The 16985-nt window shown below is 46.1% G+C and overlaps 1 protein-coding gene across 1 annotated transcript in view; it reads right to left on the bottom strand.

Annotated features, from left to right (window-relative positions):
* Positions 1–16985, bottom strand: part of LOC135919575 (uncharacterized) — a 135738-nt gene that overhangs the window by 94404 nt on the left and 24349 nt on the right. The window contains exon 3 of the mRNA XM_065453492.2: positions 1981–2002. Within this exon, the coding sequence (XP_065309564.2) occupies positions 1981–2002 (22 nt within the window). The remainder of the gene's footprint in view (positions 1–1980; positions 2003–16985) is intronic.

The following is a 16985-nucleotide window of genomic DNA, read 5'->3' as shown; positions in this document are numbered from 1 at the left end:
AATGTCCAAATTCGTCACCAGCTGGACACTGTTGTAGCTTGAAGGCCTCGAACAAATCTGTCGAAGACGAAGAACCGCTGTCGAACAATTCCAGGCATACGTCGTCGAAGGGTAATCCGTGAGGAAGAACCGCCAGGGAAAGGTTCGCCGTAAACACCTGCGTGAGCAGTAGAAAACTTGTAAGGGTCACCGCCATCTCGCCGGTTCCACGCCCCATCGTCACAGTGCTGCTCCGCTGCTTTTGTAGCTGACACTTGACAGCGTCAACGCCCTCTTGGCAATGTTGCCAGCTCAGAAACGGAAAATGTCCAAATTCGTCACCAGCTGGACACTGTTGTAGCTTGAAGGCCTCGAACAAATCTGTCGAAGACGAAGAACCGCTGTCGAACAATTCCAGGCATACGTCGTCGAAGGGTAATCCGTGAGGAAGAACCGCCAGGGAAAGGTTCGCCGTAAACACCTGCGTGAGCAGTAGAAAACTTGTAAGGGTCACCGCCATCTCGCCGGTTCCACGCCCCATTTTATGTAGCATGGCGCCTCATTTTAGTGCGAGCATGAAGCGACCATCGCCGCTGAACAATAAGGAAGCTTGCTTGGTGCTCGCCCACCTGCGAAGCACAAGGAGTCACGTCCCTGATGGGCGTCTACTGTGGGCGTCAAAGTTGCGCTTATCAGACGTTTCAGTTTTGCTTTTCCGTGTGAAGTTTGCCGCAATTCATTAGGACGGAAAAATTCGCCGCGACAACTTTTTACATTTCTAGAAATGGAGTTCAGGTTATGGTGCGCTTGGAGTCTTCCATTGAGATTAATTGCATATGTATTTCAGTAAAAAAAGTTATTAGCCTAATTAGCATAATTAGTTGTCTAATAACTATGTAGAATTATTTTCAGATGTATGGATCTGTCGTAGAAGGAATCAATAAATTAGACGCGAACATTTCCTCTTCCCTATTTTTTATGCAACTTTCAAAGCAGTTTGTGAAGAATCCGGCCCGAATACTCTAGATACGCTCCGCATGGTCTTGACGGGCCGTCGTTTCTATGAAATCGGGTCAGTTTTTGAGAGCCCTTCTAGTTCCTTTGTGTCTTTCTCAAGATTTTATTTTAAGCATGAAATGCTTTTTTGCTCCCGTTGTCGGCGACCTTCAAGTGATTATGAGGCAAAAACCAGAGCCGTTAACCGGGCATCGCTGCGAGACCAAAAAGAGATCGTCCGGGCAACCAGTCAAACTTTCAAAAATGTGGTCTCTGGCCCTCTACAGCAACGCATTACATAGGCTAGTTACTAGGGAAACAAGTTACAAAAATGTTGCTTCTGAGTTCTTTCTAATGTTTTTTCGCAATATCACTCAAGCTGTAACTTCTCGTACGCTGAAGTTTGTCATTTACAATAGCAACGTTGAAAAGGCAGATGCAGTGCACCATACATGTGATCGTCATCTTTCGGCGCTGAGGCAGGGTTGCCTGTGCTTTTTTGAACGCCAGCGGTCCGTGAGCTCCGCGGCACGAGTTCCGCGCCACCTCCTTCGAGAGATGGCGCTATGCCGCGTGAGCGGGCCGTCAGTCTCCGGCGCGCCAGGGACGGTTGCGAGATGGTTGTGAGTAGTCGTCGTAACTACCCCAACCAATCTGTTTGGCCGGTGGTCATTTCGTGCTTACATCTAATCTCGATTACGGGAGAGCCAGCATTTTTTATTCGTTCAGTTTTCTGGCGCTCCCTTGAGTGATACACTCACACACATATAGCTGCCGTTGTTTTGCACATTCTGAATAAAAGTACCTTTTAAAGAATTATGATAACAAACATATGATATCTTTCATGACTGCTGCGCATTGCACCGCTCCTTCAAAGACAAATTTTCGAAGCACAAATGCAATCTGTGGGCGTTACAACAAAATTCGGGTGAAGGTTCCGAAGTTCAAGAGCTCTAGCGGGGCATTCATTGCCTTTTGAGTTTTAGGCTGTTATATTATACTTACGGCGAACTCGGTTCCTTGGCTTCTGCGAAAGAAATGGGCAAAACGACGTAGTTAGGTAGCTTGCTTAGCATTAGTTTTATGACAACTAGAGCTACCGTCTCAATAGCCGTATAACTTAATAAATTTGAATAAATTAATTAAATTCTGGGGATTTACGTGCCAAAACCACTTCCTGATTATGAGGCACGCCGTAATGGAAGACTGCGGAGATTTCGACCACATGGGGTTCTTTAACGTGCACCTAAAGCTAAGTACACGGGTGTTTTCGCATTTCGCCCCCATCGAACTGCGGCCGCCGTGGCCGGGATTCCATCCCGCGACCTCGTCCTCAGCTGCCCAACACCATAGCCACTGAACAACCACGGCGGGTAATAAATATGATGGTTCTTTGCAACAAATTGCGACCGGTATAGATTCAATGGGTGCCGGAAACAAATAATCCATGCTTTCCGGGTCGTTGCAGCATAAAATCTTGTTCGGACTTGCCGTAGTGATACTTGCTGTTATTCTCTTGCAAAAAAAAAAGAAATATATAGTATTCCCTGTGGTAATTTTTGTTTTATTTCAGAGAAAAAGGAGCTTGGGAAATTTTTCGTTTTCAGTATACATTACGAGTTAGATTTTTTTTAGTATATTTTTTGCACACGTCCAATACATTCAGCAACTCTTATGTGCGACCCCAATTTCGCGGTAAAATGGAATACTGAGCTACTCAGGGACGCGTTTGCATCTTCTTGGTGCGGTGTGAAATTAATCATTGGAATTGTGCAATAATCATGCACGCACGATTCTGTAATTTGTAGTGGCTGCACGTCTACCGATAACCTACACGTGCGCTACTGCGACACACCCCTTTGATAAGAGCTTATATACCGCGGCGCCGAGCGTAGCCGGCGCACTTCCTCCCAGCTTATCACAGTCGGCGGCCCAGCCGCGCTGGTGCTCGTCAGTCACCTTGTCAATGGAATAAAGCAATTCCCTTTGCATACTGTCCCTGCAACCGCCTGGTTCCTGCCTGCCTGGTAGAACACCACATAATTATTCAGTGTAATTTATAATCTTGTTTGATGAGAGTACGTTTTATTCCGTCACAAATGATGGGTGACACCGATTGCATTTTTCATGATAATTTGCTTAACGAAAACTCTGTAGACACCTCGTTTCAATACATTGACTTGAGGTGACAAGGGCAGAGAAGTACCGCTATAGCCAGATACAGAGTTTGGCGGCCTCTGTCACCACACAGCTTCAAAGCAGATGTTGATAGGGATATTTTAGAAATAGCATACCGATATTTAAGGGAGGCCATATATCCGGGCTTAAACAAAATACTACAAAAGGAGCACGAAATAACGTAAGCGGGCCGGGGGGTATTGGGCATGCACAAAGTCACACCAGCGGACGGTACCTATAGAACTCCTCAATACCATCCGGCTAGAAACCAAGCGATCAAGTCGCGCGACCTTTCTGCACTCCTCCAGAATCTACCGTTGTTGGTGGCAGTGTTACTCTATCCAAGGGCTAGCGCTCTGTTGATGAGGGATTGCTCCTTCATTGCATTCTTTTCAAGGTAGGGATGCTGTGTCAGGAGGTACATGGGCTACAGAGCCGTTCCGTTCATAAGTTTTATTTTTCCAAGGTTAAGAGAACCTCCGGATGTTAAGGAAGGGGTAAATGTTGATAGCTACTCAGGGACTTAGCCTTGAAAATCCAGATGAGTAGACCAGCAAATGTGTAACAAAGAATCATCTATCCCCCATAGGCTCTACAATCTGAATTCAATATTGTGTTCTCTATAAAGTACATACAGAACAACATTGTGTCTTCTTATATATATATATATATATATATATATATATATATATATATATATATATATATATATATATATGTATATATATATATATATATATATATATATATATATGTGTGTGTGTGTGTGTGTGTGTGTGTGTGTGTGTGTATGTGTGTGTGTGTGTGTGTGTGTGTTCCGTATACAATCTCCTATGTTGTCACATAGCAAAACATTATTGACACTTGTGCTAATCTAACCTTGTGGGAACTGTATTTCGCCCGCTATCGACTTAAGTTACGAGTGAGCGCAAGACGCACCTTCATAATTTTAAACTTACTCGAATGTCACCATTAATTTCATCTTTTATGCATGTTTTCGCCGAACTTTGTGTAATCAGGTTGTACGCGCGGCACGTATTGTGCAGTACTTTCTGAAGCCGACCCGGAAACCGGAGATTACAAGATAACGTTAAATGAGTCATGTATAAAAGTCGAAGCGCTTTCCTCGCACATTATATTTTGACGATCGCCGATTGCGCTCGGCGCTGTCGTTGTGCTTTGAGTGTGACCTGCTATTGTCGGCACAGGCTCGCCCAATAGAGCTCGTTTCGTGATTCACAGTTTTCTTGCTGTGTTCTTAACGGTTTTTACAACATGCCACTCTATATTATGGAATTATAACATGGAACGGAACATTATTTGGAATACAGAAAGACGCATTGGTATATATACATATCGACGCGAAGCTGCCCACTACGAGTCCCGGTCGCCAGAAGTCAGCTGCCAACTGCAGGCCCCGATCGCCCAAAAGAAGACGACGAAGGGCGCAGTTGTGCCCCAGGGTTTTTTTAGTGTCGGCCATCATTAAAAGAAGACTGTTTTGTTTCGGCGAGCCTAAGTTATTTGTCTTCGTGAAATTTTACTTCGTGAAATTTGCGCGGTGCATGACACCATTGCCGTAGAGGCAGCGTACCCCGGACACGTCTCCTGTGAGCAGTGCGGGAGGTGTGTTTACAATTGCTGGTAGGTACAGTGGGGCGTGGCACTTTTGACGGCGCTCGATGTTTCTGAGCAGGCGCGTGTAAGAGCGGATGCGAGAGAGGAAATCTGGGGGCCTTTGCTCCTTGAATATGTGTCTCTGCCTGGGTGCTACGGTGAAGTTTCTTTGCGCGTGTAGCATGCGTTTGTTCATAGGTGTGACGGCATGGCGGAGGGGGGTCGAGTTTGTTTACGCTCCGCGGCTGACTGCCCACGCGGTGAGGCAGTGGGCACGAACGCCCCATTTGGTGATCACTGTCTCCGAAGGGGCAAGGTTCTGACTGGTGTTGTATAATCGTGGGTCACTTTGTTAGTCGCGACGACAGATTGCATTTTTTACAAGCACTGCTCCAGGAGAGCACATGTAACCGGCAAACCGAGGCCTCAGGAGAGCGCTGCAAGTTATATTAAAGCAGGTGGCGCAGCATCTCCGGGGCACCCAAGCGGTAGCGGGGGCATCAAAGCTGGAAGTAGGGCGCCCCGTGGGTTGGGGCCGCGGAGGCCCCAACCCACGCGTGCCAGGGGAGTGTAAGATCGGCTGGCCGCTATCGCGGAAAGCCAATTTTTTATGCGAAAACCCCCTGGCACGCGCAGGCCTCTGCGAGCCCCAACCCACGGACCAGTCCGGCTTCTAGCTTTGATGTCCCCGTTGTCGCTTTGGTGTCTTGGAGGCACTGCCAATACTGCGAAATGGTGACACGTTGTTTTAATTAGCAAAAACATGATTGAATAAATATAATTGCGTCGTGCCACCAACTTGCGACGCTAGATTCAGCACTACGGCACCTCGCGACTTCTGCCGGCGCGCCTAGGGACAAGCGCATACAACATGCGCTAAGAGACTCCTCCAAGGTGCCTAGGCGGAGTCTTATATTCAAGGAGCAAAAGTGCCCACATTTACTTCTCGCACCCACTCTTACTCACGCATGCGCGCAAACGCTCGTCGTCTCCGGAAGTGCCACGCCCCGCTGTACGTACTAGCAATTGGAAATGCGTCTCCGGTAGAGATTACCCCTGGGCCCGTAAGTACCAACCGCCGTCTGCAAGGGCTCCAACCTGAGCACCTTCTTTTGCCCGACCGTATCCGGACAATGAACCCGAGCCCACCGTCTTCTACTGCGGCTGTTGAGCCGGCGCAGTTTGTCATCAACCAGCTGCAGGCATTGAAGACACGGAAGATTGGCTAGACTATTTCGAGCGAGTCACCGAATGCAATGGATGGAACGAAGACCGCAAGCTGCGCAAAGTGTACTTCGCGCTTCAAGACACTGCGAAGATGTGGTTTCATAACCGTGAAACGGCATTGCCTTCGTGGGACGAATTTCAATGACAGCTCAGAGCCACATACTCCAAAATGGTCAGGAAAGAGAGAGCGGAGTTGGCAATAGGGGCAAGATTCCAAGCCCCGAACGAGAGAGTCACCAAGTATACTGAAGACATATGGCTCGGCTTTTGAGACGTGAGGATGCCTCAACGGCCGAAGTGGAGGAGGTCCGGTATCTGATGCGAGGCCTGAAGCGAGAGATATTTGCTAGACCTTTTCGAAATCCACCACAACACTTGCGGACTTCCTTGCTGAATCGACAGCAATGGAAAGGGCACTTCAACAGCGTGCCAGACAATACGACCGCAACGTGATGGAACTTTCAAACAGCCCCCCTACCACGACTTCGGGAAACCACCTCGAGAACCTGCGTGAAATGATGAGGATTGTGGTACGAGAAGAGCTCTAGAAAATGCAGGTCACCGACGCGCCGACAGCACGAATTTCTTTGGCAGGGATAGTGCGTGACGAGAAAGGCAAGTCATCCAAGCTCCTGAACGCGACAAGGTACGACAGCGGCGGAAGCCAGTCCGAATAACTTATGCGGACGCGGTACGATGACCGTCGCTGTACGGCCCCACAAACGTCATTCGCCCCACCGAACAAGCGGAAGTAGAATTCAGGCATCGCGGTGCACCGTCCATCGAGGAGTCGAGGCCCCAGAAAAGCGACGTCTGACAGGCTCCTGACCTTAGGCCCCTATGCTTTCATTGCGGAGAGGCTGGCCACGTCTACAGGGTGTGTCCCTATCGGCTCGTTGGTGTCCGTGGGTTCCCTCCAGGTGCTCCTCGTCTAGGACCTGGTGAGCGCCCTATGGAGATAGAGAACTTCATCGCGCGTCGTGATAACTCATTCGAGCAGTGAAGGCACGAGCTCCGTTCTCGGTATCGAGCCCCGATATCGATCGGTAGCGATCGATATCGGCGATCGGCGATCGGCATCGAGCCCCACTCGATACTGATCGCCCAGTCCCGTGTTTCCTCGAGACGTCGTTCGCCCAGTCCTACAAACCCAGAAAATTGAGTCAAGCGACCTCCGGAGGGGAGGCTGCTGACCCCGAACGCATTGAATATCCTCCATCCCGACGACAACGAAACCACGTTCAGGCGCATTCCGGTGATCAACGACAGGGTTTAACGTCGGACATACTGATTACCATAGACGACGAAGAAGTCACCGCTTTAACTGGCACTGATGCTGACAGCTCGGTTATGAGCAAAGAGCTTGCGTCAAATTTAACGAAAGTTTTTACGCAGTGGACTGGGTCGCAGATCCATACTGCTGGAGGCCATATACTAATTCCCTTGGGCAGATGCGCGGCTCCAGAAAATATTCACGGATTTACGTACGTCGGGGTCTTCATTATTCTGCGAAGCCGCTTGAGGGACTTGATACTCGGTATGGACTTTTCACAGGCAAATGGAGCCATAATCAACCTGGAAAAATGGAGTGTGACGTTCTCTACGGCGAAAGCCATAGCAAGCGACGCTGGCATAGAGAGCTACACCTTGCGCATCGTCGACGACGGCATAACGGTACCACGAAGAAGCAGCACATACCGCAAGGTACAGTCGTTGCTTTCCTCCATGAAATTGGTGCCGTCACGGATGTCGCCTCGCTCGGAACTGTCTCGTCTAATTCATTGGAAGCCGGTCAACCTGAGCGATCGCATTCATATTAACTCTGGCTTATCGGAAGGACAGAAACAGCAACTACTCGACTTTGTCAATGATTTCTCTGCCTGCTTCTCTACCGAGTATAAAGTACGGCCCGCCTCCATTGCGAATCATCCTATTCCTACGAACGAGTCAGCACCGGTTCGTCAACATCCGTATCGCGTTTCGCCTACAAAAAGAGATGTTATTAAGTGTCAGGTTCAAGAGATAATCAGTGGTGACGTGATTCAGCCGTCCATAAGTCCATGGGAGTCCGCTGTCGTGTTGGTTAAAAAGAAAAACACAATACACGACGTTTTTGTGCAGACTATCGACGTCTTGGCCGTGTCACCAAACGCGGCGTTTATCCCCTGACATGGATCGATGACGCTCTGGACCGCCTACACCACGCCCAATTTCGCACCTATTTTGGATTTTAAGTCAGGATATTGACAGATCGAAGTAGATGAGCGCGACCGAGATAAAACAGCACTTGTAACGCCTGATGGATTATATGAATTTAAAGTCCTCCCATTGGGCCTGTGTTCCACACGTGCCACATTTCAGCAGATGATGGACACTATGCTCAGTGGAATGAAATGGCAGAAGTACTTAGTCTGCTCAATCGACGTTGTGGTGTATTCGAGGACGTTTGATGAACATCTAGAACGACTCAAGCACGTACTCATCACCATCAGCAAAGCCAATCTGACTATCAAGCCTGAGAAATATCATTTTGTCTTTCAGAAGCTCAAGTCTCTCGGACACGTAGTTAGCCCCTGCGGTGTTCGGCCAGACGCCGAGAAGCTAGCTGCCATCGCAGAGTTCGCGCGCCCAACTGACAAGAAGGGAGTTCACGCTTCTTAGGTCCCTTCGCTTACTATCGTCGTTTTGTCAAAGGATTTTCAGGCATCGCTGAACCATTAACGAGATTTACACGCCAAGATTTACCCCCGTATTCAAAAACGCACCTCAATTTGACCCTCCACTTGAAATGTTCCTTGAGGGCGGTTTTTCGTTCCACAAATCACCCTCCACTTGAAACGCGCCTTGAGTGAAGTACAGCTCGAGCGCTTTACTCGAGAATCTCAAGGTAGCCTCGCAGCTACCTTGAACCGCTCCTCGAGTGAAGTTAGTGCGTAAACTCGGCTGCCTTGCGATCTGTCGCTCACCTGGTCAGCTTTTTCCGATGGACGCCAGTTGCGTCCGTAACTTTTCTTAGGTTAACCGTGCTACGCATTTTCAAAGGCTTCGTTTTAGGGACCGGTGCAGTCCTCTGGAGCGCTTCGGCACCTGAATTATTCCACTGCGGCGCCGAGACAGATCGGACGTCATGTGAAGAAGACTGCCAGCTATTGCAGTGACTTTCGTCTTACTCCGTGCATGATCGAGTTGGTGACCTGCATACGGGCATTCTTCGTACCAGTGCTCCTAAACTATTATCGGCGTCAGTGCATTCACGTGTTTCTAGCGGCTGATCGTACAAAGCCGCATCAGTTCAAGCCCCGGCACGATACATAACTGCGGCGGACTTCGAACTTATCAAGAGAAAACAACTACGAGGATTCCTGTCATTAGTGCGCGTATTGCTTGCGCGAGCGCCGGCGGTCGCCCGGTCGGCGCTGTTTGTACTCGGGTATCGTCACTGCCTACGTTAATCGGAGGACGACGAAGCGCACCGCAGCAAAGCGAGCATCTCTGTAAACGCTCAGGGGCGTTCACTTTAATTTTTGCCATTTTCTTTTATTTGATGAAGCTAGTTGCGCTATGAAAAATAAGAAATGTACTGTAATTTCGCGCGGACCGTGTGCAGTAGGTGCAATTTAAAGTCATAAGCAACAATTACGTAATACTTGGTTCAAACCATTCAGTTTATTTAGCTTATCATCCCTATGAAGATCCGTACTGAACGAGGAAGTCAGCAACCATGAAATGGCATTCAGAATTATACCTGCATGTATACACAGGTGAATGTACTGTTTTGTTTGAACAAAACAGACAGAATAACAATACAACAGAGTAGAGTTCTTGTACATAATATTATTTTTTATTACGATAAATAAATGTGTAGCAGTGTAGTGACAGCTCCTAATACAGACAGTGATAGCGAGTTGTAGCAGATATATCTCGCATATCTTTATTGCGAACATTCCAGCTCTCTATAGCGTTCATTGTGAAAATATTAGATCGCTGTATGTCGATCTTGATGCGCAAGCGGCAGACAAGCTGATAAATCTTTCTTTGCAAATAAAAATTAATAAAAGCAGTATGATCTCACTATTGTAAAAATATCGCGCTCTAGAACACGAAAGTTTTAAACGAATGTTTTATTACGAAATGAAAACCAAATAACATGAATACAGTACCTATAGGCTTGTTTTCATGGACCTTTTTTACCGTCATTGTATGTTTATCACCAACCCCTTCTATTATGCAGGAACCAGGTTGCCAACACACGTACGAAGAGCAACTGCCTTTCCAACTGTGCTGTGTGTGCTGTGCTTGCATTGGTGTGCAAGTGGAGGAGAGCTCCAGTGAATGTCCTGCTGCACTATAATAGCCGTCAATATATTCTGCTTAAGACATCGATCACTTTTCTGACATCCTACTAGCTCGAACATCACTACTAAAAGCAGTTTGACTGCATGGATTTGCCTTCATACACACGCTCTAGCTCAAGTCATTGCAGTTTTCATCTAGATGTCTTTTCTTCAGTCATATTTATTAAGACAGTAAGTACCCCTTAATAATTTCTGGCCAATCCAAGTGCCAATTTTGTTCTAGAAGAATAAATTAACATTATTCTCGTCTTTTTGTACTTTTATAGTATGCAAATACAGCGTGACCTCTTCTCCTGCAAACAGAAGCAGTAATGATGGATAAGTAAAGGGGTTAAGCGAGGGGCGCGATTTTTAATAATCATGTCATGAGAAGCCAACAAGCAAAGTCACCAAAGGCAACACAGGGGAAATTACTTGTACTTACTAATTGAATTAAACAAATTATAAATTAGTCTAGTTCTAGTAGTAGTATTGAAATGTAAATACACAAGAATGTAGATGGAAAAACTGCGCAGCGGTAGCTCAATTGGTTAGAGCATCGCACGCGTAATGGGAAGACCTGGGATCGTTCCGCACATATAGCAAGTTGTTTTTTATCAACTTGCATTGCCACTAATTTTTCATTTCTTTAATTCAATTAGTAAGCACAAGTTATTTCTCCTATGGTGTCTTTAAGGTCATTGCTTGTTTGCTTCTCAGGATATAAACAGAATGAGTAGTACTGCTGACCAATATATTCTAGAATAAAACACCATCTCTGTTCAAGGCAGTAGCCTGTCGGGTGTAGCCACCCGACGGCATTCAGTGGTAAATCCTTCTGAATATATGCTGTTTCTACCATGCTTCCAGCTTCAGCTTAAGATGAACTATGAGGGCCGAAACAATTAGTTTCTTTCATTGGATGCGGATGACAGTTGGCTTCAATGGGGCTTGCAGAACTTCAGCAATTGACCGAGGTGGAAAACCCAGGGTAGCAGCGTGTCTTGTAGGATCCCAAAATAGGCCAAATGGTGATGCAGACTGTCACAATGATAATGCTGAAAAATATAGTATAGAGGGCATTACTACCGTTATTTCAGAGAAGCTGAGATCAACCATCAAAACGATGACATATTTTTAATCTATACTTGCTCATGCTAAAGTAGCTTCAGCATACCACTAAATACTGAACTGCCATTTACGAATGCTACGAAAGTCTTGCGCCAAAAATTGTGGGCAGCAAAAAGCCCCCCTCGCAACTGCAACGCACCACGGGTAACTGATGACTTCGCCCATCATATTCATGCTATTTAAAACAAAAATTATATGGCAGCTGAAGAGGAATAAAATGTTAATTTGATTTCATTATGGCATGGCTGTTTCATGTTTGTGGTTCGACATAACACGGTGTCTATTTCGTCATATTGTGAATGTGGGGACACGTAACATGAATATTTTTACAAAGTTTATGAAAATAAGCACAGACTATTTACCGGGTAGGTTAGTCAAGTGCTTCTTCAGCATCTAGGTTCTTTGAGGGAAGCGAGCTGGTGCAATTCCAACAGGCAGGCACCATACCTATCGATGCTTTCAAGTCTGCCAGAATCCTTGCTGTGCAGCACAGACGTTGATTTTTTTTCATCAGCTGGTCCTTCCAAGGCCCACATCCTGCACCAGAATGCCAGAAATTTTATGTAGACAGGGCGTTCGCGCACTAATTAGACTCAGTGTGCCTAAGCAACGGAAATGAAAAGACGTAGCACAACTAAAGAAATGTGGCCATTGTGTGAACTTGAAAGCACAGATTATGGAACGTGCATCAGTTGCTGCCACATAGCACGCTGAAAAAATTAAGGCTAAAAACAAATACCGGTGATGAACAATTGACAAGTGAATTTTCGGAATATTAAAGCATTGCGTAGTGTATATGTGCAGTGAGGAAGCACTGGAAATGCAGGTACCAGTGCTGGTTCCTTCACCATATGTGGTACAATTTGAGCAAACTGACTGAACACGACGGCTTCTAAAACAACTAAAATAACGCTTGTATTTTTCAACCTGCCAGAGCTACGCACTCAACCATATACGCATTCTGCAACATGTATACTATAACTGCTTCTCCTCTAATGAAAAATTTCATACGTGATACTGGAATGATCGTTGGATGCAGGCGCCAGTCCGTACCTTCTACATTTTTGTTCCAAAAAGCGAAACCAACAACAGATTGTCGTGCGGAATCTGCCAGAAGTTCCCATTAGCAAAAAAATGTTTTGCACAAACTGATGCTGCCTCGATTACGTTTCATATGCTAATGCCCGCAGCATGAGCAACTGGAGTCAATCATGCTTGTGCACATCAGAAACGGTTTATAGACAGCGCCACGGCAACCTCACGAAAACCGCAATAACATACCGTGCTTGCATGAGAAAATAGCTCACTCACCCATATTTTCTGTCCTGTTGTTGCCTTGAGCAAACTCTCAGCACCATTCGGTCTTGAAGGTAAACAAAGCTGCCCATCGGCCGTTCCACCTGTGGCCTCGGAAGTCAATCAGGCTCGGTCACGATGCACACACGGACAAAATCACCCATCATAACCGCAATGAACAACCGCAACGTCTGTCATCAATGAAACACTAGGAAACAAAGACCAGCGGACAAATACCGGTGCAAATTATCTTGGTTTTCAACCATGCACCATGCTCTCAGCTATTGGGGTGCGATTGTTGCCAGACCTCAAACACCGCTCCTGCTTGCTCTATCAGTCGAACGCTCACAGTGGCAGTGTTGCCGAGCTAAAGCTGAGCATTGCGCGGTGTATAGTTTGATTAAGAAGATGAATTAACGGAAACACATATTTGTCTTAAATAATTGTAGTTTTGGCATGCAGATTTAGGACTAGTCTCGATATCAGACGCTTTTCTCGGTCGGTGCACTTCACTTGAGTAGAGGGCGCATTTTCGAGGCGTTCCTTGGCGGAGGAAAGGTCGAGTAGTGTTCACGAAACGCAACGGCGCCTTGAGTGAAGGAAGCCCCGTTGCCTCAACTTCGCTGAGTCGAGGAGAAGCTTCAAGTGAAGGCGGGTTGAAGAATACGGGGGTTACCCTTCGAGTGGACGGATGATAAACAAGCAGCATTTACAGAATTGTGGAAATGGCTGCAAACAGCCCCCCTACTCGCGCATTTCAATGACAAGGCTGAGACAGAAATTCATGCAGACGCCAGCAACGTGGCTCCCGGCGCTATACTCGTCCAGTGGCAAGACGGCGCCGAACGAGTAGTAGCCTATGCGAGCCGTAGTCAGACCAAGGCGGAGGTAAACTATTCCTCGACTGAAGAAGAGTGTCTCGACTTCGTTTGTGCCATCGGCAAGTTCTGACCCTACCTGTACAGTAGACCTTTTCAGAGTAGTAACCACCACTCACTGTGCTGGCTTGCGAGTCTTAGGGACCCTTCAGGCCGCCTCGCTCGCTGGAGCCTCCGCCTTCTGGAGTACGACGTCAGTGTTTTATCGATCCAGATAGAAGCACGGCGACGCCGACTGCCTGTCACGTGTACCTATACCTTTGAAGTCAAGTGATTTAGAGCAAGACTTCCCGTTTCTTGGTGTAGTTTTTTAAAGGAGTTGCTACTGTTCGGAAAAACTTGGAGAAGTCGACAGTTGGGGAGAGGAAAATCGGAGCCAAGGCGACATGGGCTTTCGAGAAGATAAAAGTTAACAATGTGCGCTCCTGCGGCAGCGCTTCGTTCGGCTTCGGGTGCCGACTGACTCGACCAAAATCAATCTGCATGCTTTGAGATCATTAACCTGAATGCAAGGAGCGTACTTAACAAACAAAATAGCCTAGAAAGCATTGTAATAGAGCACGATTCAGATGCAATGATAACAGAAACATGGCTGAACCCGGATGTGACTGATGTCGAAGTAACGCCCCTCGGATATTCCACAATAAGAAAGGATTTGCGCACTAGAGGGAGTGGGGTAGCTATGCTTCTGAATAATGACATTCCTTTTCGGTAATTAATGATCCAAGCAATCTCGAAACAGTCTGGATTGAAACTACCTTGAGTGATCATAATTTCCTAATCGGTGGTGTGTACTGGCCTCCCAACTGTCCTGTAGAAGTACTAGAAAACTTGGAAATCTTTGTGAACTTGCACGTGCATCCACATCACAAGATATGCCTTGCGGGCGATTTTAATTTGGCTGGCATTAATTGGCCGTCGAATTCTTCAGGAGGAACCGAAGTACGGAGTCGTGATAAGTTATTAAATGCTACATTTAATTATAATCTGACTCAAATTGTGTCTGGCTTCACAAGAGTGGGCGCAGAAACTTCAACGCTTTTAGATGTTATTTTCGTTTCAAATCAAGTATGTTCTTTTATCATGAGCTGTGACATCGATGATGGTATTTCGGATCATAAAATGGTAGTGACGTCTTTAAATTTGTCTGTGCGCAAACTTGTCCATGCGTCAAAAATACTGTTCTTCAATTTTACATTAGCCGATGATGTATCTATTTTAGATTGCCTCAAAGTATCGTTAGATAAATTCCTAGGCCTTGTCCACTCTGGTGCAAGCGGGGACGACCTATGGAATTTATTTTCAAACATGGTCGAGCACTGTGTGGGAAGCTTTGTTCCTAAACGTTTAAAAACAACTAAACGAAAAAATCCCTAGATAACCAGAGAGATAATTCATGCAAAAAGAAAGCTAAAACGGAAGCTAAAGGCGTCTTTAAAGAATTGCCGGTCAATTGACAAAAGCTCCATTTCTAGTATGAGTCGCGAGGTAAAAGGGCTAATCAAAAAATCTAAAGATAGGTACTATAATGTCACATTACAATCTTTTCTGAAAAACGCCCCCGGAAGATTTTGGCGATATAATAACCCTCAGCCGCTTCTAGTTCGCATGAAACTGGAGATAGCGCTCTAAAGAAGGCACAGGATTTCAGCTCTTTCTTCTCGTCAGTCTTCACACGCGATAACGGCTTCGTGCCAGATTTTACAGATAAAGCTGAAAGGCCGCCTTTTCAAGATACAAAGATTGACGAACAGGGTGTATTTAACCTCTTTCTCAACATGAATACTAAATAAAGTACGGTCCTGACTTAATTCCTATTGAAGTTTTACAAAGGTACGCAGAGTGGGTTTCTAAATTTCTAACTGTAGTTTTTCAGGCATCTATTAACGAATGCTCCTTTCCCAGCGCATAGAAGCGTGCTAAAGTTATCCCAATTCATAAATGTGGCAGCAAATCAGACGTTAAATATTATAGGCCAATATCCCTCACTAGCACTTGTTCGAAATACTTAAACATATAATATCTAAGAAACTATTAGGTCTACCTTGAAGCAAAAAATCAAGGCGGTCCTGCAGGCCATCAAGACCAAGTCGGCTCCGGGCCCCGACAAAGTGACCAAGAAGATGCTCCGGAACCTGGACGACCAGGCAACGAGCCGCTTGACAGACTACATCAACGAGTGCTGGCGGAATTGCGGGATACCGGACGAATGGAAGAGATCCGAAGTGATCCTCATCCCGAAGCCGGGTAAAACCTTAGAAATACAGAACATGCGGCCGATCTCTCTCACTTCCTGCATTTATTTATTTTATTTATTTATTTATTAATCATACCCTCAGGGCCATTACGGCATTATAGAGGGGAGTGGTTACAAGCAAAAACGGGTAAATTCAACAAACAGGAGTTATTAGTGCAGAAAATTATGTATATGAATATGTATAAACAAAACTATTTAACAAATGGCACCTAGATATACAATGTTAGCTAAGGCATTTGTGAGTACAGGTTGAACAATATGAAAAAAAAGGTTCCTAGTTATACAATGTTAGCTATGACATTCTTGAATAATTGGTGATCTGCGATAGTGGCTATCGAGGCGGGGAGGTGATTCCACTCATTGGAAGTGCGTGGTACAAATGACTGCAAAAAAGCGTTCGATCTGCAAAATGAAATGTCAACCTTATGAATGTGGTCTAGTCTGGGTGATACATACGGAGGCGGAGAAATAAGTTTGTTGCGTAGCAGCGGGTGATGAAATAATTTATGAAAAAGGCACAAACGGAACAATTTTCGACGTGATAACAAGGACGGTAGGTTGAGGCTAGATTTCATGGCACTGATACTCGCGGTTCTATTATAGTTAGAAAGAATGAAACGAGTAGAGTTATTCTGAACCATTTCTAGTGAGTGTATTAGGTTTACTTGACCTGGATCCCAGATTGAAGTGATGGAGCACGCTTGCCTGAGTAGAGTTAACGGCTACCTGGAGTCAAACGACCTGTACCACAGCAACACGATTGGCTTCAGAAGAGGGCTCTCTACACAAGATGCAATGATACAACTAAAGGAGCAAGTCATAGATACCACGGGACGGGGCATGAGAGCAATACTTGGACTTGATCTAAAGAAGGCCTTTGACAGGGTCAAGCACACAGCCATACTCGACAGAATCGTGCAACTCGGCCTGGGCGAACGAACATATAATTTTATCCGAAATTTCCTTACGTGAAGAACAGCCAGAATCAGACTGGAGGAGGAGGAGAGTATCCAGGTGGACATGGGCAGCGCTGGCACGCCGCAAGGGTCCGTCGTGTCACCGATGCTCTTCAACCTCGTCATGATCGGACTA

Source organism: Dermacentor albipictus, chromosome 8 (genome assembly GCF_038994185.2).
Source record: "Dermacentor albipictus isolate Rhodes 1998 colony chromosome 8, USDA_Dalb.pri_finalv2, whole genome shotgun sequence".
In the NCBI taxonomy this organism is placed as follows: Eukaryota; Metazoa; Arthropoda; class Arachnida; order Ixodida; family Ixodidae; genus Dermacentor; species Dermacentor albipictus.
Note: the sequence above shows the minus strand (reverse complement) of the source record. Positions and strands in the feature narration are given on the sequence as shown.